At 44.5% G+C, this 20784-nt stretch overlaps 1 protein-coding gene across 2 annotated transcripts in view; it reads left to right on the top strand.

The window, feature by feature from the left end:
* JARID2 (jumonji and AT-rich interaction domain containing 2) overlaps window positions 1–20784 on the top strand; it is a 191899-nt gene that overhangs the window by 98603 nt on the left and 72512 nt on the right. For both annotated transcript variants that reach the window (XM_026047069.1, XM_026047068.1), the window contains exon 3: window positions 7292–7433. In XM_026047069.1, the coding sequence (XP_025902854.1) occupies window positions 7292–7433 (142 nt within the window). The remainder of the gene's footprint in view (window positions 1–7291; window positions 7434–20784) is intronic.

The raw sequence follows: 20784 nt of genomic DNA, 5'->3' as shown, positions 1-20784 counted from the left end.
CTGCCCGAGTGAGCCCTGGGCTGGGAACGTGCCCTCCCACGTGCTGGGGAACGTGCCCTGCGTGCCGCCCCGTGCCCGCAGCGCGAGTCCCGCGCGTGTGCGGCAGCCAGCCCTGCGCATGGGTGCTGCCCGGGCTGCCTTCCTTGGGTGCGGCCGCCGTGCACCCAGGGGCTGCCGCTGCCCCAGGGCCTCCAGCGGCATTTCAAAGTGCCAGGACCTCCTGGAAATCATAGCAGGAACAGCCAAGCCGTTCTCCTTTGGGCTGTAGCTGCAGGTTTCGCCTTTTCAAGGCTCTCAGTGTTGCCTGCTAGCAGTAGAAACCTTGTATGCCTCACTGGTTTGTTTGCACCTTCATAGGTTTTAATTACTTCCAGGGAGCACGATCTTCCTCACTTTAGTGTCTTTTCCTTCCTATCCTTTTTTCCTCCTTCGTTTATGCTCTGTGGACACATACTTGCTAATTTTTTCTCTTACGATATAGAGTAGCTGCGGTCTGGAAAGATGCTCTTGGCATAGTTTTTTTTTCTGTGTGTATATATTATATTTTTCCTCATCTGTTTACCTGCTTGGCGTCAAGGTGTGGGTATTTCTTGGAGATCTGGATGTGTTGTTCTTTAGTCCCTCTGTTCCAAGCAGAAGCTTAACTCTGAAGGATGTGCCATGGAAGTCTAAAAGCTCATGTCTGTGATGCACAGCATAGAAAATAGATCCAAACATGGGGCTACCAAGGGGGATTACAAGTAAGAAGGATCTGTAAAAAGGGCTCCAAAGAGGGAGAATAGGGGCCTTGCTTGTGTTTACATTTAGCTACCGAAGACCTCAACGAGTCACTTGCTTTACTGACTGTTGTTTGTCTAAATAGTAAGTGCTCTGTCCCTCACTTTAGAAGAGCCTTGTGAAGGACAGGCAAAAACACATTGGAACCACTAACTTTTTAATTTTTTTTTTCCAAATAGTTGTCGAACAGATTTGAACAAAATAAAGGTGGAAGAAATGTGATCTTTTAGTATGAAGTCCCTTCCTGCGTGGTCATGTTGAACATTTCTTTTACTCTCTCTTCTCTTGGGATATTAGCCTGTTGGTTTTGCATTCAGCCATAAAATTCCCCAGAAAAGGCAGGATAAACAAGACCTGATGGTTTTGGCATAAAAAGCAAGGAGTAATTTATTCATATGTCACTGATAATTTTGTTAATACCTGAGAACTTATTCAGGCTCCTCTGTGTGCCCATTTACACAGGGTTTCCTCCTTTAACTGAAAAAGGATCAGAGAATCATAGAATCCTGAAGGTTAGAAGGGACCTTTATCAAAGGATAAATTGCACTTGTGGAGCTGCTGGTCTCTGTAGTTTAAGCTAAAATGTGCATTTAGCCCTGCTTCTAGATTGCGATGTTGTTATCGGACAGGAGAGGAGATGTACCGTAGGGTGGCTGTCCTTGGCCTGGCCGCAGATCACAAGGCACCGGGTGTGTGCTCTCTTATGTGTCCTCACTTATGTGTTTATTCATTTCTGACTTCAAGCTAACTCCGCAGCCCTAGGATGGGGGAACCTCTTGTTCCCCCATGAAACTTTTTGGAGCTGCGCTTATTTGCCGATGCTTTTTTCATCCAAGCCTATAAACCTGCCCTGCTGCTCAGCTGGGGCTGTGCTCCTGTGTCCTCGTTTGTCCAGAGTACGTGAACGTGGGGCCAAGGCCAATAAATGTATTTCTCTCCTATAAAGAATAATTTGCTGCCAGTGTTAGGGTGTCTTGCTGGTGGGAAACAGCCACTGTGATTTTCATTGTAAATGCTTAAAAGCTGAGAAATGCCTCTAATCAGAGAGAGGTGGCACTTTGAATACGTTTTTATAGAAACTTAAAAAGGTGAAAGTGTAAGCTTCAAGTGAGGGCTTTTCTCTCTACGTTCACGGTGCAAGTATTGGTATATTCTCCTATTTCTTCCAAATGTGTATTTCATTAAGAAAATTGAGGGTTGAAATGCATATTGTGGCCTGGGGTAATTTCTAGCAAAGGTAAATTAGACTGTTTTTTGGCAGTTACATTCTCATTTCTATCAGGTAAATATTAAGAGAAAGAAAAAAAAAAAAAAAAAAACCAGAACAATATAATTTCAATTAATGGTGCTAGCAGGTACCTGATAATTGGCTCTTCTGTATGAAGCAGTATCTGTGGTTGCTTAATAGCAGTTTTGGATGGGGAATGCAATAGGAGTAAGGAGCTTCTTTCACCATGCGTTATTTAATCAGGTCTCTTTGGTGATCTCCCCTTTTGACAGGCAGGCAAGAACCTCTCGTGCTGTCATGTCCTTCGTGCTCGGCCGCAGCAGTAGCGATGCGTATCTCTCTCCATACGCGTGTGTCCATGGACAAGCCCTGCTCCCGTCGCTTGCGTAGCCTGGCCGCGCTGTTTGCCGGCCGCTCCTGGCAGCGCCACGCTGCATCCCGTGACGAGCCCTGGGAAGTAGCCCGGCTCACGTCAGCTGCCGTTACAGCAGCAGCGCAGCGCGGCGCGTGGCGGAAACCATCGCGTTGCTTCGTGCCGGGCTTTCATCTGCAGACACACAACTGTTGTAGCGACATCAAAATGATATTTTCGGTGACGTCTGTGCTTAAAAAGCTGGACGGAGGATGCGTCTTTCTCCTCCCGGAGAATTCGATGATAAAAATTCCGCTGCTGCCATGAGAAGGCGGTTGTGTAGTCTCTAAGACAACCGCGGCATGAAAATAAGCCCTGTGTTTGAAGCGTGTTGTCTGTTTAATATGTAATGTGATACCTTGTCATGCTGTGACAATGTGACAGATGGCATTTGCACTATAAGACTAAATTATCTTTTGTGCATAGCTGTACAACAGCTAAATACAGTGACTCTGTACGGTATGCTGATCAATGCAGGCTGTTGCAGATGTTTTAGAGATACTGGTGTGTTTTTATTTGGCATTAAATGATTAATGAATTTAATATACCTACCTTTTTGTGTGTGTGGATGTGCATGTGTTTAGCATGTTCTGTAGCCACAGAGGGGTTTTTCTTTTCTTTTTTCATAGAAGACAGTGCTCAGGGTTATGAAGAAGGTGATGTAAATGTCATCTGATTCACATTGTGACAGTCTGTCACACTTCTGGAAAATGGGCCACGTCTATTAACGATACTAAACCTATGTATAAAGTTATAGTTCATAACAAAATGCTAAGTTATGTGGTCCTTAGACCAAAAGATGACAAGATTTAGTTGAGGCCTCTGTTTTATGTCATTGGCTTTCTTAAAGAACATCAGCTGTCTGAACCTCAGGGTTAATATATAAAGAGCTGAAGTTGCAGTTTTTAGTGCCTGTGTCCTTGTATTGAGGTGTGGAACTCCCTTGGTGCTTCCCTATGCCGATGCAGGCACCAACCGGAGCAGGGCTGGGGATGTGCGAAGGCCTCGCTTCCCAACTTGGCTCCCCTTGACATGCTGTGCGTTCACCCTTCCTGAAAGAGGCCATGCAAAAAGAGGAAAATGGAAAATTAAATCACCTTTTTAATACAAAACTTTCTCGTGCAACTCCGAAAGCAAACAAAAGCTTGAGATCCATGCTTAGGCATCCAAGAGGTGTTGCTATTAACATGTTATTCTGTGTTCCCCTAAATAATGCTGGCAGCGTGTTGAGAATGCACTGTGGAGTAAAATAGGCTTTTCCTAACTTCTTGTAACTCGGGTTTATTTGTTTTGCTGATTGCCCTGGATACTGGGCCTTGGCAGCAGCCGGAGCGCTTGGGCTTGCAGGGATCAGTCAGACGTGCCAGCAGGGCTGGGAGCGGGAAGAGCCTGGGAATATCTCTTGGCAGTGGAAAGCAGGTGCGATTTTGTGGTCAGGAAGCACGGGCACGAAGGGATGCACGTGTGATTTCTGTATTCCACATCCTAGCTGAGCTGTGGAGAGCAGAGAGGCGGCAGCGCGGCGCCCCTTCCGTTGGCCAGTCCGTGTCGGCCGCGCGCGGAAGCTCCTGCCTGCAGAAGCTCCTGCGTGCAGCTGTGCTGAAATCCCCCCGTCTCAATTACTCGGGTCACTTGCTGCTTTTGATACCTTTGGCTTGTGCTTGTTAGCTGCTCGCTGTGCTCTGCGGTGCCGGCCTCGTGGCTTGCCCCTGAGCTGGGTCCTGGCTGGCCATGCAGCTGGAGCCACTTCCACCTCTTGGCCTTAGGACCCAGCGGGTACTGGAATACGTGAATTGTTGTCTTGTTACAAGAGAAGGTGAAAATTTGCAGTTCTGACTGCCCAATGGTTTGAGGGTAAGTGATACAGAAAGGGTGCATTGGAAACGCGGGAGAGATCCCTGCCTTGCTCCCTGTGCTCAGCTAGCCACATGGTGCCTGAGGTTGGTTCAGATGCTCCCCAGTGGGTACCTGATTTTTCAGTAATTTTAGTGATGGAGAACATAAATCTCAATATGTTCTTAGAACCCAAGTAACCTAAAGCCCTCCTTTATGCTTTTGTCTGTCTTCCCTTGCTGCCTTACTGCTTTCTGCTCTCCCCTTCCCCACTGACTTTCATCCCAGATATCTATGTTTGCCCTGTGTTGCTTATACACTGTGATTCCCAGGTAGTCTGATCTTACCTTACGTGTTTGGTGAGACTGGGGCTTCCCAAACCAGCTCTGTGGATGCCTGCAAGCTGTTTCTTCATGTGTCTTGAGGTGTGTTAGATCATAGCTCAGTAATAGCATTGTAGTTGATACAGTAGTTAGAAGCTGGTGTGTGATATTTTTATCTTTCAGAGCAGCATGTAAATAAATTGCTGTTTGCTGTCACAGGTTATGCTGAACAATTTAGCAAAACTGCACAGGGAAGTTGACATTTATGTGGGTAATAGAGTGTTAAGATCTCCGTGGTTCAGTTTGAAGCAAACCTTTAATTATAAGATTTGCCGTGAGTGAGAGCATGCTTGGTTGTTAACGCTGAGGTTAAGGGGCACAGCGTCGGAAAAACTGGAGAGGAAATATTTGTCCCTTTGATTTTATTTGCCTCCTAGACAGCTTTCTAGTGTTGGGAGCTCCACAGTAGCCAGGAGCCAGGAATAATTCACCCCTTCAAGCTATACTAAAGAACATTTTATTACTAAACTGTTTTCGCCAAGAAATAGTAAAGAATGTCTGCTGCTTTCTATTGCTTGGTTACCTTTGCAGAGCCAAGCTCATCCGGATGGGCTTTTTTACTCTTTCCTACCTATGATGTGGTCTGTAAATGCCCCTCGACTGCTCGGCTGAGCTCACTCCTTGATTGCTCCTGATTTGCACTGATTTTCATGGGTATTTTCTTCACAGTAGCCAACTTTGGTTACCTGCAGTATCCCTGGATTTGGGCATGATTTGGGTTTGGATAAATCGTAGTATATGATGGGGCTTTGTAGGAATAATAAGATGAATTAGGGTTTTTCCGCAAGGGACACAAGTCATGCCTGCCTTCCAAGTGCACTGGCAGTTTGGCAGGGTGGAAGGATGAATGGAAATTGCCTTTCAAGTGCATACGAGTTGACAGCCCAAAAGGTGATTTTCTTGACTCATATACTTTAGATTGCTGGATTTTATGTATGGCGTCTCTCCAGAACAAATATTGCTTTTGGAAAATCTAATCAAATTCTGTCACAAGAGCTAAGTTACTGAGTATCAAGCCTCCGATGAGATGCTTGATTTAGACTTCTCTAGAGTTTTAAAACTGTAAATTTTATCATGACAAAATGCAAAGCAGCAGTTGAAGAGCAAATAATATTGGCTATTGAGCTTCTCCAGTGAGGTGCATCCAGCATTAAAAAAGTGTATATTTTTAGTGATTTTTTAAAGTCTGCTTCAATTTCTCAGGCATGTGGTGACAGAATGCTGGTGCTCCACAATATTGCACTATTTTTGACCCAAAGTCAAGGGAAATGCATAGTTCATAGTGATTAAGAACAGACTTTGCTGAAAAAATAACATTGCAATGACATGAACTTTGAATTAAACTGTTGAAGAAGGCCGATAAGAACGATTAGATTGTAATAAAAAGTTGTGAAATATTTGAACACCTCATTAAGGGATGATATAACCCACCAAGTTACAGAGTCCAGAGTACGTGCCAGATAAGCAGACGTGAGAGAGGGGGCAGCCTTTGGTCTGTTCCTGGGACACGGGCACTTGCAGCTGGCAGGCGGCTTCCTTCTAGACTCGGGACTGAGCAGGAGTTTCTTTGAAGAGGAGCTCTCCTGAACGTGAGGTTACGTGATGGCCTCATCCTCAGGAGTTTTCCTCAGGAGTCTGAAATCGAGGAGTACTCATACCGTGTGTATAATAGATTTTGAACTATGGAAGATGTATCATGCCTTGGCAAAAGCATTTTGATGCAGAGATGGGCTGGTGTGCTCCTGAATAAAACTGCAACTCCTCTTCTGTTTGGCTCTTGAAACACAAAGTAAATGCAGAGCTGGTGACAGCGTTAGTTCTTTTCCTCCCCTCCATTCCAAAGTCAACTGAGGAACACGCTACTATTTTAAATCTTCTGTAAGTTTGAATGGCTTTGGTATCACACTGAGCTGTTGTTTTACTTGAATCAAATCATACTGTGTTTATTCACACAAGCACAAACAGCAGAATTAAACATGTTGTTTGTGTAGGGGCTGATGATTTCTTCTTCCATCTATGTTACCCAGGTTGTATAATATTGCTGCAGGAGAGAGAAGGCAGCAGCTCTGGTGTACGTTGCTTTCTGCCTTGTGTACCTTGCCTTCCAATCGGTAGTTTCTCTTGGAGTGATGTCTGGCCAGGAGAATTGGAGTCAAGAGAAACAGATATTTGCTGTGTGCACCTTTGGGCCTTAGGATTTCTTTAAAGGATCCTGAGTTGTAGTAGTTAGAAGAAGCAGAATGAAGGACAGGAGGAAGAATAATTGACTGTGTAGCAACTTCTTTTCATACTGATGTGTGCACCTCTGTGTAAAAGATCCCCATCTGTACCAACTGATAGGAGTTCTGCAAAGTGGGGGTAAGATTATGCATCATTCAGTGGAAGGGATGTGACACGGTTATGAAGGTGATAACAAACACACGTTGTACATTTATTTGGAATTGGTGGCTTTCAGTTAGCCAGATGAGAAACATGCAAATCTGTCAGTCTCTTCTTGGAGAACTTGGGTGGAAAATCAATGTTAGCAGCATAGCTCTTAGCAAGAGAGTCGGTTGTGAGTCAAATCCCTGCTGTTATTTTCAAGTATGATTTTTTTCTAATCCACTCGTGATGAGTAATGCAGGTTTTGAATAGTGTGCTACTTTCTTCTATTTACAGGACTTCTCACTACTGGCCAATCTAAAGGATTAGGACCAGGATCAGAACAGCTGGAGAACGAGAAGGACGATGCATCGCAAGTGTCCTCCACGAGCAACGATGTTAGCTCTTCAGATTTTGAAGAAGGGCCCTCAAGGAAAAGGTCAGTAGTGGTTTATGATTAACACAGTAGCCTTTCAGCTTTGTCCCTTTCCTGCTGTGAGGTTAAAGTTGTACAATCTGTAGGGCATGTTTGTATAGACTGCCTTACCGTAAACAGACTTTCCAGGAGTCCTTCTAGTAATGGTGAGGATACAGAGAGCTTTTTAGCTTTGTTTTTCAGCATAGAGGGTAAAAATAGATTGGGCTTGTTGCTGTTTTGGAAAACACAGAAAAGCAGTTGCTGTTTTGCAGTAGATGATTGCTAAATTAAATGCCCTCATACTCTGTCCTTCCCCTTTCACCCACATTGGCCTCTCAGGCTCGTGTCAATAAGTACGTTTGTGTAATTTCAAGAAAAACATTGCTGACTTAGTTAATGTTGCTGTTGTTCGTAGTTTTCTGTGAATGAAACCAGGTCAAGTTAAAGAAAAATAGTAAGAAGCAAAAAAAGTCCCTGAGAAGACAAACTGTAGAGTACCCAGCATTGTGTTTATTGGTTGTAAGGACTGCTTTGAGATCATGTTGTGGCAAGCTGACGCCTGCTTCCTGGAAGCCAGTTACGAAGTCCTTGTTGAACTCCTGCCGTGCTATCATTTTGAGCAATCCTAAACGTGCAAAAGGTGGGGTAAAACTGCAGGATTCAAGCTGATCTCTTGCAGGAAATATGTTGAAAATGCAGGCAGAGTCTGAGGGGTGTCTCCTGAGAAGAACGAACCAAAACAGGCTGTCTGAAAAGCACCATTTGAAAGAGAAATGGAAAGGGTGCTCTCAATCCTTTTCTTCCAGCCGCCCACTCTTCCAGTCTTAAGGCAAAGTGAACTGTAAAATAATGATTTCTTTCAAACAAATGTACTATTCCTGTTTTCTGCATGATGCTGTGGTTTCCTTGGGAAGCCTGGTGATGTGAGGAGAGTGGATCTGTCCAGGACAACCCCTGTCATTCATCATCTCCACACACACCTGCACAAATGCTCTGCATATGCCTACTTAGCTCCTTTGATACATTAGAATAAAATATGTCTTTTTCTCCATGCTGATGGAAATTTTGGAAGAGCTTCCTTCATTGTGCTGTTTTTTGGGGTGGAAAATTATGTGTGAATGTTAGCTTTTGGTTTTATGAGACAGAAAAGAGACTTGAAAATTCCTAACCAAGAGACTTGGTTAGGAATTGAGATAGGATCTGCTGTCATGTTCCTGAGAGACAGAGACCATCTTTCGATGGTGTTGCCACTGACAGTAGCAGGGTGTCCGCAGGGCTTCCCACCGCCCCCATCTCCATGTCCAGTGCGGAGCTCCCCAGCTGACCTGGTGCAACCATTTGTGGGGTCAAGGAGCTGGTTAGGGTTCAAAATAATAAAGAGGGGAAGATAGATTTAGGCTTCTAGACAGTTTTCTTCTACTTCTTTGTTTTTAAATTTTCTTTTTTTCCCCATCTGCGTGGGTTTTCCTGTTGTGTTCATAGCACAGCCACCCAAGTGGCTGTCAGTGTCCCTTCAGCTCTCCACATACGAAATGCTCTGCTCTGTTCAGCTCCAGAAACGGGTGGGATTTGAACCATCCCAGGGCCCAGGAAACTGTATTTCAGGATGAAGGAATGTTTTTATTATTTATTTTGTCTCTCCTGTGGAATTTAAGTCCTTGAGAAGTCATTGGATGGTTTGGGTGCACAACTGCTTTGCTTTAGTGGATGTGAAACCTTGACAGTAAATTTCCAGAACTTCAGCAAAAAATAATAGGGAACTCGATGTCTTTGGTACTTTCCAGGTGAAAAACAAAGCATTAAACAAAACAAAAAAAAAAACAGAAGCTGAGATGAGAAAAATCTTTTGGGCCTGACAGAGTGCTATTTCACTTCTTCATGTGTTATGATTTGTTGAAATACTACTACTTGTAGCACAGTAGTTGCTGTGAAGGAGCCTGTTCCTGCTTTATTTCCCACAGGGAAATAAACACACAGACTTTTGTCTACTTTCTTCCTCCCCTAACTTCCTCTCTGCACACAGATCTCTTCCGAGCACTTTCTCTTAAGCTGTCCTGTAACATTTGGAGTCAAATACACTTTTATGCACTCCAACTTTTGCAATGTATTTCATGGATATTTTTTTTTTTGCCCTACCACAAGCTAGAATGTGCTGTATTAGTTTTCTGCACATAGATTTAAAACTGATGGCGTACACAGTGAAGTTTAGTTTGAGGGTTAGTGCATATAGTGCAGCAGGTATATTTGTGACTGGCTCTGTAATACAGTGTGTTTGGAGGAGCAGGTTTCACATGATGTTGGAGCCATGCATATGTATGTGAATATTTTTTTTTGTTTCTATGTGGTTTTCTGTAAGGGAGGAACGTTTGTCTTGGTACTTGAGTCTGTCTTCTTCTCGAGGAGGCACTTGTATCTCACACCAATGACAGAACCCAGGAGTGTGTTAAGAAAGTAATTCTAATAACGCGAGGTGGTTGTAAGGGGGGTAAGGGAGGTGGTTGTAAGGGGGGTCTAGTTTGGTTTGTAGTGCCCTCCTATTCCCTTTCCGTGCACCCTGCCCCGGCTCCTGCCCCGGCTCCTGCCCTGGCTCCTGCCGCTCCAAGCGCACAGAGAAGCTGCCTTGGATGAAGTGGAGCCTTTGAATGTCCTGGGCCTGCAGCTTAGGCTTTAAGTGGCTTGAACTAGTCAGGATGGATACTTATGCTGGCACTTAACCCCTCTGCTGCCTCTGAGGCCTGGCAAACACTTCCTGCACAGCCCAGCTTGCCGCCTCTGGAGCAACAGGGAAGGCCCCTCCCGGTCTCTTGCTAAGTAGAGGTTGTTAGCTTGCAACAGGAGTCATGGAGAGGAAGCAGTGCAGGACCTGCCATTTTCTTTTGCTGTTACAGGCTGGTGGTGGTGAAGGGGAGAAGAGGTGGGGATAAAACTTTGCTTGTATGAAGTCTTCAGATGAGTCTTGGGGAGGATTAAAAAAAAAGGGCAGAATAAGTGGGTTTTGGGAGCATCAGAACTGGCAGTAGCAACCAGCACAAGACTTCACAATATTTAGGTGTTTTTTGGGGTTTTGGGTTTTGGTTTTGAGTTTTCACCCCCAAAATGCAAATACCTGCTTGTATGAGGGCTGCCCTGAATGAGGTTGTGCTGGTCTTGCCTTGTCAGTTCTGCCAGCCGTGCTAGAAAACCTGAACTGCCTGTGTGAACGGAGACCGCGTTGACCTCATTTTGACAACTTGGTTCATGTTTTGTCACTTGAAAAACATTTTCCAGGACTTTAGGAATCTTTAAGGTTCTTGAATTTTATGACCTGGCAGTAACTTGTGAAGACTCCTGGCTAGGGCTTAGTCTGTGTTGGGTGTCCTTAGTGCCAAGGTGGGAGTGGAAGGGGCTCGTGTTGAGTAGCAAACACGACTTGCAGCCCGGAGCAAGGTGTTGGTGCTACTCTCTTTATTTGACCAAAGCTAAGCACTCAAATGCTACATTTAGACCATCACGCTGAATCACTTGTGGGTTGCAGTCGAATTGCCATGTGAGGGAAAACAGTTACTATGTTGGATGATGTGAGGGGATGCTGTGAGAGGAGGTGAGCTTTAGCGTGCAAGTCTGATGAGCATTCAGATTGGGTAGTCTGTATAGACTAAAGAATGTACATTTGTAAAGCCATAAAAAAATGAAGTTCAGAGTGTGCCTGTGCTGTGGGCAGCTCCCCTTTGGAGCTGTGGGTCTCCATTGAGATGGTCAGGAAACAACAGGCCAAAGAGAGCTGAGATTCTTGCATCGCTTAATTTTTGCTTTTTCCAGGTAGCTCTTAAGAACCTCTGGCAGTTAGTAACAAAGTGCAAATTAAAACATACATTTTCTGCAAGTCTCCCCAAGAAGAGGCATATGCAAAGCAGACTTAATGTGGTGCTGCTTAAAACTGTGTTAATCCTCTTGGCTTTGGAGATAGCAGGGTATTGCTTGCTTCCTGTTGCTAATCAGGAGGTTATTTTGTTACATGATGCCTTTCCCACATGCTCGCTGGGAATTCTCAAGTGCACGAATGCCTTTTTTTTTTTTTTTTTGTGAAGTTTTGTTAAGAAGATCTTAAGAGAGGTGAGAGAGCAGTGGCTGATTTTAACAGTCCTTCAGTTTTAAATTCTGTTTTAATATTTTGAACATTTTCTCTGTTAAGGAGGTGGGGTGGTAAGATGCTTTGAAGAAATGACACCCTCAAAATCCAGGGGTGAAAATCGGGAATTGTTAAGAAGCCACTATGTTCCTGGTCACTTATCAATTTTTCCAGTGGGAAGTCTGATTTTTTTTGTTTGTTTGTTTTGTTTTTTGTTCATGTGGTTGGTTGGTTGGTTGGTTTGACCAACCTCATGTGCTGAGGTTGGTCCGAGGAAGCCCGGAGTGGCGGTTACCCCCGTGCCCCTTGCAGGGGCTGCCAGGTCAGTGTGTGTTCCCATGTGCAGGTCACTTCGGCAGGTCTCTGGCAGCAGCAGAAGGGGACAAGCCCTGGGGAGCGGTCGTGTCTTGAGCCGCTGCAGCTCCCCTGGCCAGAACTAGTTTATCTGGGACTTTTATAAGGCCTGGATTGACACCACAGCTTTCTCCAGCAAGGCACGATCAGAACAGCAGCTCAGTGCTCCAGCAGGGCTGCTGCATGGGATGCACCCCTGCCTGGTGCTGCCTCTCCAGTGCTTGTGGCTTCTCATTAACTTAATGGCAGTTTTAAGTCCCTGACCTGCTTGCTGTGGGGCTAGGTTAGGGCCAGAATGGGGCAAAGGGAGCACAGGCAGCGTGTGAGGAAGGCTGGAGGAGGCAAGTGCTGGTCCCCCTTGGCACTGGCGCAGCCGTGTTGCACTCTAAGCACAATAAAAAAACAGGCAAGGATAGACAAGCTGCTGTCTGTTGGGCAAAACCCCTAATTTGAGTGATTTCTTCTAATGATAGATTCTTTTCATTATAAGATAGATTCTTATCTTGCAGAAACTGAACTGCAAAAGACTTTCTTGCAGCAGAGCAGTCAAAAAAAAAAAAAATCAGCTGCCTAGTTTTGCTGCTTCATAGTTATACTTTGCATGATGAACAGGTACCGCCGGTACCTTCCCTGTGACGCTTCCCTGCAACACACCACTCCAGGTGAATGCTGGTGTGAGGGCTTTCCACTCCGTGCTCACAGTGCTGAGGGAAGGAAGCCTGTTACGGCTCAGGTGTGAACGTGGGACACCCCTGGTAATATCCAAGCATTTTTCTAGTCTTTTCACTAATTGAGACGCCGGGTAATTCATTTGTGTTGAGCTGCTGCTTGCTGCCACATAATGTGGTCCCACTTACAAACCAGGTGCTTCAGTTATCTTTCTAATGCGAGCAGCCTGTGCAGGCTACTTGTTGGCTTATGTGAAGAAGGGAAACTATGTCAATGCTCAATAAAAAGGAAGTGGCAATACAATGTAGCAATAGTAATTCTATTTTCCTTTTCCCCCCTCTGGAAATTTAGATATGAGCAGAATACGTTTGTAGTTCAGCAAGTTTATGTTTAAGAAGCCATATAAGCAAATGGAATTTGTACAAGACAATTTGCTCAAGAATAGCTGAGGAAAAGAAAAAAAGGGGGGGGAGGGGAAGGAAACAAAATAGAAAGAATATCTACTGAATAGTAGAAGCCAGGAGATCATTCTGTGCAGCTTAAGAGGAAAAAAATCAGGTGGTTAACATTCTTCAAACAGAAGTTATAGGCATGGATTTTCCTATCCAACAGTCCAAGCTATCACACGGTGCAAGAATTTGGGAATACTGTTAACTCTGGGTGAACAGATGTGCAAGCAACTTGTGCTAGCTGAGCTTCAGTAATTCTGAAGGGGTGATTCACAGCAGCTCGGAATTGTTCAACAAGGGCCAAGTCAAGGTCACTTGTTCCCACCTGCCCCCTCCTTCTCCGCAGTCAGAGCTGCAGGAGGGATCCTGGTATCCATGACCTAGGGCCTGTCATGCCAGCCTTCCCCACATGCTACCCAGGGAGTTTCCTTGGACAAGAGGTGGGCCCGTCTCTCTGTAGGTTCATATATGGCTGGTGCCCTTTCCCTGCTCACCTGCACAGCTTGGTAACCCATCCCACTGTCACTGACTCTGCTCAGCCATCTAACCCCGTTGTATGGCAGGCTGGATGTTGACTGCTTAAAAAGCAGGCACAGGTTGCCCTAAATCTGTGTAAGAAATAACTGAAAGACCTTTCTTTCAAGAAATTGTGTGTGTCAGTGTGGAAGTGGTGTTTTTCAATGCAAGTTTGCCCTGGAGAGTTTATGTATGCAAGAGCCAGGGCTGTGTTACGGAGCAGCATCGACTGCTGCATGAGATTTATATTGGCATATTTCATGTGCATCTGTGCACACTCACATCTGGATGTTATGGACAGCATGGCCAGGCCCTCAGCCCTTGTACTGAGCCCTTGGAGGGGAGGACTTAAATCTCCAATTGGATCCTTTTTACAACCACCTTGACTCATTCCTCTCTGAAAATTATCTTCCCATTACTCTCCTGTCTGGAGAATAAGCTCCAGGCATTTATGGCCAATCTGCTTGCATAGCATTCCACAAGGAAAGGCTGATATCAAAACTCTTTTCCAGTAGGGAGCCTCTCTGAACAGGCAGTGGATGCTTTTTCTTCACAGAGTCTCATGGTGCCTCCAAAGAGATGTTGCATGTGATGGACCTTCCACGGGAGCTTGTCACATCTGTAGAGATGGACTCCTTGCTCTCAGCTATTTCTGACTAGAGAGTCATGCCTTCTCACCCGAAATGCTGGATAACTTGAAATACATGTAATTTTTTTTTCCTTTTGGGGCTTGTTAGCTCCTAGGTGAAGTGCTGTTTCCTCACCAAACGAACATCGAGGCCCCTGAGATCTCCTGTGCTGATGGTTGTTGACAGTGACCCAATTTCCATGCTCCTGCAGCATGAATGAAGAAAAACAAATCAAATGTAATACAGATGAGTGTTTGCCCCCAAATGAATTTAAAATCAAAGACAGGAGGGGGAAATAAGGAAGAACAGTTGCATTTGAAGATCACCACAGCACCATGCATTTTCTTCTCAGTTATTAGGAAAAATGAGATCTGTTTAAAATTTTGATTCCTAATTGGGCACATTAGCATGTGCAGTGGTCTTATTCTTTTGAAAAAGAAAATAGTAATTAAAAGAGAAAAACATTCAGGACCAATATGGATGATCACTATGGATCAGTTTTCAGAATTAAATTTAACAGATTCAGTTTCCTGTTTAAAATTAAAAGTTGAGCTTAAAAAGATATCCACCGACAAAAATAATGGTGGCAAGAATCAAAGGCCAGGCACAGAGAGGCAGAAAGCTGTTCTTGAACTAAACTAGTAAAATGCTGTAATATTTGGTGGTGAAGTGGTTTGCTTAGACTGTACTTAGCGACAATTGCATGAAGCAATGCCCCTCTATAATGCCCTTTCGAAGGGCTTGGCAACAAAGGCTGTGTGAAGTGAAATGCACTCTGAGGACTGTTGGTATTTTCCTCTTCATAGTAATATTGGGTTCCTAGTCCTCTAATTCAGCCCGGTATTGGAGCTGCAAGGCTATTTTGCCGGGAGAAATTTTGCATCTCGTTCGGGTGGGCTGAACATCCCTTAGTAGGTGTAATATTTAGCGAAGCTGCTCCTGCATCAGGGCGAGACCTCTGCAAGTCTTGCATGCACAGCACCGTATGCACCATGCAGGGTGTGCTTTGCCTGACAGTGAAGCAAACTGATGGAGAAGCCCCTGGTTTCCTTTACACGGACATTTTCAGGAGAGTTACTGTTGGCTGTTTGCATGTAACATAATAATAACACTGTAATTCAGAGTGCTCTTATAGGGAAAGGGCAGGGTGGATTTCAAATGCTGTTGAGCTGTGTGTTAAGCTATGCAAACATAACAAATAAAATGGAAAAAGGGAAAATAAAGGTCATGACTGCAATTTCTGAAATCGAAAGTTAATTCTAACATTGCTTTAAGTGTATTCTTTTAGGTACACGAAGAGTATATTTATGCTGTCTGCTGGTTTGGCAAAGAGTGAACTACAGGAAATGTAGCTCCATTTCTATTTTTGTGGCTGACCTGGAACCCACACAGTGTTTGAGGAGTAGGAAGACACCCCTGGCATGTTCCTTGAACATGACTGCGCGAGCAGAGGCTCCCGCTGCCTCACCAGGAATGCGGGAGCTTTCCTGCTGCTGGGGTCAGGCCACGGAGCAGCAGATGCTGTTGCAAGCAGGGAGCGAGTCCCTCGCCTGGCTGGGGAGGAGTTGGAGGGTAGTCAGATAGGTCAGGCCTTGTCAACAGCGTTGGAACTGAGACTGTAGCAATTTTCCGGCTCTGAACTAAATGAAAAAACAAAAACCCAAAGCAGAAATTACTGTAAATGTCCTGAGAAATCTTCCTCAGCCTCTCGTGTTGATACAAAAATCTCACTGACGTTTTACAAAAATAGCCTTGGTTCTGCTGGTTTTAGAAATCTTCCTTTATTTTTCTCTCTTGCTGCAGTAACATGATATTTCCTGGTGGAAATTTTTTGATTTGAATGCTTACATTTTTACTTTTTAATGGAATGTTTATCATGAAATAATCTATACGGTAATGGCTCTGCCATCACTATGTTTTGATTGTGTGCTTTATTTCATGGCTTTCATCTCCTGGCATTTGCTTTTGGCTCTGGCTAAGTAAACTTCAGCTTAAGGGATCATTGACCATGTGGCAAATTATTTGCCACTTTGTTTTTTCGTTCTCCAGTTGTATTTCAGTCCGTTTCCACTGGTAGCATCCTCCTTTCAAACAAGTCCTCCCTGGAGTTTCTCCATGGTAGTTACTGTGGAGATGTCTGTCCGCTCCGCTTGCTCTCCCTTCTCCTGCTCCTCCTCTCCTTGAGCTCCTGCTGGTATTTCTCTTCTCAGTAAGGTAGATTTTGTTCAGATCTCTTTTCTGATGCCTCTTCTGCTGAAACACTTCTCAGCTTTATCAAGTCCTGTAGACAGACATGGGTATGAATGAAGAATTTGGTGGATGAGTAGAGCATGTGGAGATTCCCAGTTAAAAGGGTCCCTGTGGTAACTATTATCTGATTTGATCTGTCTTCACAGTTCAGCAGTTATTCATTGGAGTCATAATTCTGTAAAATGAATTAAGTGGCAACGTGTGTGTGTGTGTGTGTACGCTAGCTGAGTGGCTCGGATGGCTTGGAGAACGTATTTATTTTAAATGGCAGCTTTTGGAATTCAATGTAAACATATTCTGGTGCAAGTTAAAATTCCTCTGATGAGGAAATGAAAGCCGAGACGACACATCGTTAGCCTTTGAAGTCTGAGAGAGGCTTTTCTTTGCACGTCCTCCTAATTTCCACAGGACTTTGTACAGCTTTTATACAGCTTTAAGTCGTCCAGCTTTAACAGAGCCACTTGGATGTTGTTTGGATCGCCAGCAATTCTGTCCCCAACATCCTGTTTGCCTTTGTCCATGTGCCTGTTTAGGCCGGATCTCTCTGTCACCCAGAAGTGTTGCCTCCTTTGCTGCTGTGGAGGGTTTTGCCATGATTTAGAGAGGCTCTGAGATGTTATTTGGCTGTTTCGGTGCACGCTGGTTGCTGACTGAGGGCTGGGTGTTTGGAGGTGGTGGTTCTCTCCTCGCAGAGAGCTGCTCCTGGGCCTACGTGCTGATCCTCAGGCTACGTGCTGAGGAGGAGCAGAGGTGAGGAAGAGCAGCAGCAGCCCTTTGCTCTTTCCAGGGTGCCAGGCTCTCCCCCCGGCTCCACAGTCCTGGGTAACTTTGCTCTTGGATTTCTTCTAAATAAGCAAACACCCCATCTGCTCCAAACACTGCCCTTTCCTGGCAAGGGGAAGACTTCCAATCCCTGCACGTTGGTCTTCTGTGCTCCTTAAATATTGTGCCTTAGATTCCATGCTCTGGGACAGTTTGTCCCACAAATAGTCAAGCAGAATGCGTATCGAAAAGTAAATTACTTAAAAATTTAACTACTTTTAAAAAGAGGGATCTCGTTTCTTTTACGTGTTATCTGCTTTGCTGTGTAAGTAAGTAGCTGCAACTTTGTGATTATTTCTCTTCTATGTTTAGTGTTGTCATCTTTACACCCACACCTTGAAAATCCTTAAGTTCTATAATGTTGACTGGGAAATCTTACAACTCCCCTGACGTTTAGGTCAGCAGCCTAAAACCAAACAGGCCTCTGCTAATCCTAGTATCTCAGTGCAGTTGGACTTCTTATGTTTGTCTTACACTAGCAAAATTGACCATTATTGATTTTTTTTTTTTTTTTTTCCCCTGAAATGTAGTTCATCTCAGCTGGTTGATTTGTACGAGCAGAGCAAGAAAAAAACACCAGTGGCAGTTTCTGAGAACCTCATTTTTAAGCCTCTAGATGCATGCAATCCTCTCATTACCTGAAAATTAGATTGTAAGTCCTGAGCTACAACCAGGCAAATGTTACTGCACAATCAAGGGTTGTTTTTCATCAGTTTTATTTTATTCCAGTTAAACTAGAAATCTCATTATCAAGTTGGCTCTTGGTACAGTGCTACCTGTCATAGCAGTTTAGGGGTATTTAATTGCTTCCACTCTCCGGATGGACTGCAAAATAAACTTTAAGGTGAATCAGGTGAGAAATGGAAAAACAGGGGAGATGGAATTTGAGCAAAGGCCACGTTGTCCTTATCAGGAGAATTACCTGAAATAATTCGGAGAAAGAACATGGGAGAAAATTATTATTTCCCCCATGACACTTACAGTCATAAGACCTACTGAACATTAATTCAAATATTTGTTCCCCTTTGTACATTAAACCCACAGTAGCTCCAGGTAGCTCAGTATTTCAGGGTGAGGAACATGCACATTCAGCTCCTCAACATATTTTGTGGCCTTGCAGATGACTTGATCTCAGTATCTCTCTTCACAATTATTGGCAAGGTCTTGAGGGACTTAAAATTTGAGTAACTTTTTTAATGTTATGAAGTGTAAAGTTAAAGTAGATGTGTGTGTGCAGGTGAATATGTATGTTATATATACATGTATATGTGCACACACACAAAATGTATTTACATATAAAAGTGTCTATTCTGCTTTATGTATTTGTTCCTCCAGTTCCTTTTTCTCATATGAGATTAATATAGATGTTGATAAATAAATCAAAATGAAATCCTCTTACTGAAGGAGTGTTTTGGAAGTGCTGTATCAGCAAAGCTGCATTCAAATCCCCTTTAAAGTGACTGGAGTGACTTCCTGAAGCTCCTGAAACACGATGCTTATTCATTATTGATGTCAGTGGGGCACATGCTGTTCCCAAAGGTCTGCAGGTTAAAGAGTGCTCTAAGTGCAGGGCACCCTGTTTTAGGGTGATGTGTGTTTGGAATAACACCTAGACCTTCTGTTTCTCCAGATTCCTCTGCAAGGAATCCTCTCTTGTTTTCCTTCCCAATGGGAGCAAGCTAGAATTCTACACAGCAGAATGAACTGCCAGAAAGTAATGCCATACACTCTCTGCCATGCATTTCCACCCACCCATTCCCAGCTCCTGCTTTCTGTCCTTCCCAAAGGCAGTTAGTGTGAACTCGGAGAAAGCGAGGGTTTGTCCAACGGATGGCTGCCAGTGTGGCTCCCAACGGATGGCTCCCAGTCTCAATACTTGGGGAGCTGCTTATTTTAATCTCAGGGAAAGGCCCCATCTTCCCCTGCACGATTGTCCTTTCAAAGTTAGTGTTGAAGGTCTGTGTGGAACCGTTTCCTCGGAAGCTGCAGCTTGTGGAGGTTCACTAGTGCAGAGAGAGCGTGAAGAGTGTGTGACAGCCCTAGTGAAAATGGAAGAGCGGTCTGTTATGTTTTTATTCACTGTTACAGCAAAATTAATTTAAAAAGATGAAATGGTAGAAGTGGCCCTGCATTTCCTAAACCCTATTACGTTTCTCTTAATTCATGGAAGGTTCACAGTAAGGAATTTCGTTCCAAGTTATTTTAAGATTTTTTTTCCTGCTCTTTAGTTGGATTTCCTTGAGCACTCTATTTTTTTCTTCCCTTTTTTAGCTATCCAGTTTCAGGAGATTTGACTCCTTTATTGATTCACGGCTTGTCTTTCTCTTTGGTGCTGTGTGCTGTCCTCTGTTCAGGCCTGCACCTGATTTGCTTCTCGGTGGGGTTTTGGAAGTGCTTGGCTTGCTCTGGAGGCAGCTGTGTGCTAATGGCCCACTTGCTGGAGCACACGGGCAGGGCACTAGCCAAAATACCCAGCGTGCTGGCCACGAAGGAAGGAAAGGCCTGGCCTGGCCTGGCCAAGCAGGGTAGGGGCTTGGCCTCTTGCTGTGTTTCTGCTCAGCTGGAAGAGAGTCGTCTTGCTCCTCTTCGTGAGGCTGAGCTGTTGGCACTGGTAAAAATGCAGCTGGGTCACACCGTTATTTCTACTTTTTAGCATTAAGAGGCAAGTTAAAAGTGAATTCGTTAGAGGTGCTTGTTAGTGTGTCTTCGAGAAGCAAGCGTTGGCACAATCATCCTATACCATGTTTTAATCTACTGATTGTAAAAGGCTCTGTGGATCCTAAGTAGGGTTTTACCTAGGAACAAACAGCAGCGTTTCCATGTCCAGGCGGCTTCCAGACCCTGGCACTTTCTCTGTGCTCCAGTCGCTCCCGTCCTCTTGGGAGGCTTCTTCACCGGAGTCTTCTAATAGCTGGGGTCAGGTCCGTTAGGATTTTATCTTCCTAACCGACAAAGCAACCCCTTGGGAACTACTGGAAGTGGAAGCTGGTGGAGATGCGTGTCCTCAGTAACTCTCCCTTCTGGTACACAGTAGAGGACTCCACAGAGAGAGGAAATGGTGGGAAGTGCTCTGGAAGCTTCTGGTAGCCAGATGAAACAGTTGCCTTCTGATTGCCTCACAGGTTGTAATGGAAGGGTGATGTCCCCTGGGATTTGCTTCTCCACAGCACAGTGTTATTCGTGGTCCCCAATAAAATTAGGAACAAGAAAGCCTCTTTGATGGCTTTTTGTACTCAGGTTTCTGTTTGAACATAGTAGGAAGAATGCTCTGCTCTTCTGAGCCAACCTTTTCTGCAGGCTGATTTCCTCCGTGTGTTTGCTGTAATCTTGTATGGAAAGCATTGGACCATCTTGGCCTCATCAAGGCAAGGTGGTTTCTGTTTTTGTTGCCTCTCTACCTTTTAGTGATCATTTAGGCACTCCGGGATGTGCAAATTAGCTGTTGCCTTTCCTGCTTTGTTTGCTTCCCTGTTTTATTTCCCCTTGTGCTGTTTCCTTGGGCCATCCCAACCTTTTCCACTTAAGGATTTTTCTGCTGGGTTTCATTCACCGAGATTTGCTTGGTTTCCCAATAT

The sequence above is a fragment of the Nothoprocta perdicaria genome, unplaced genomic scaffold (genome assembly GCF_003342845.1).
Source record: "Nothoprocta perdicaria isolate Ctin4 unplaced genomic scaffold, notPer1 scaffold_47, whole genome shotgun sequence".
In the NCBI taxonomy this organism is placed as follows: Eukaryota; Metazoa; Chordata; class Aves; order Tinamiformes; family Tinamidae; genus Nothoprocta; species Nothoprocta perdicaria.
This window is presented reverse-complemented; position numbering and strand designations above follow the sequence as displayed.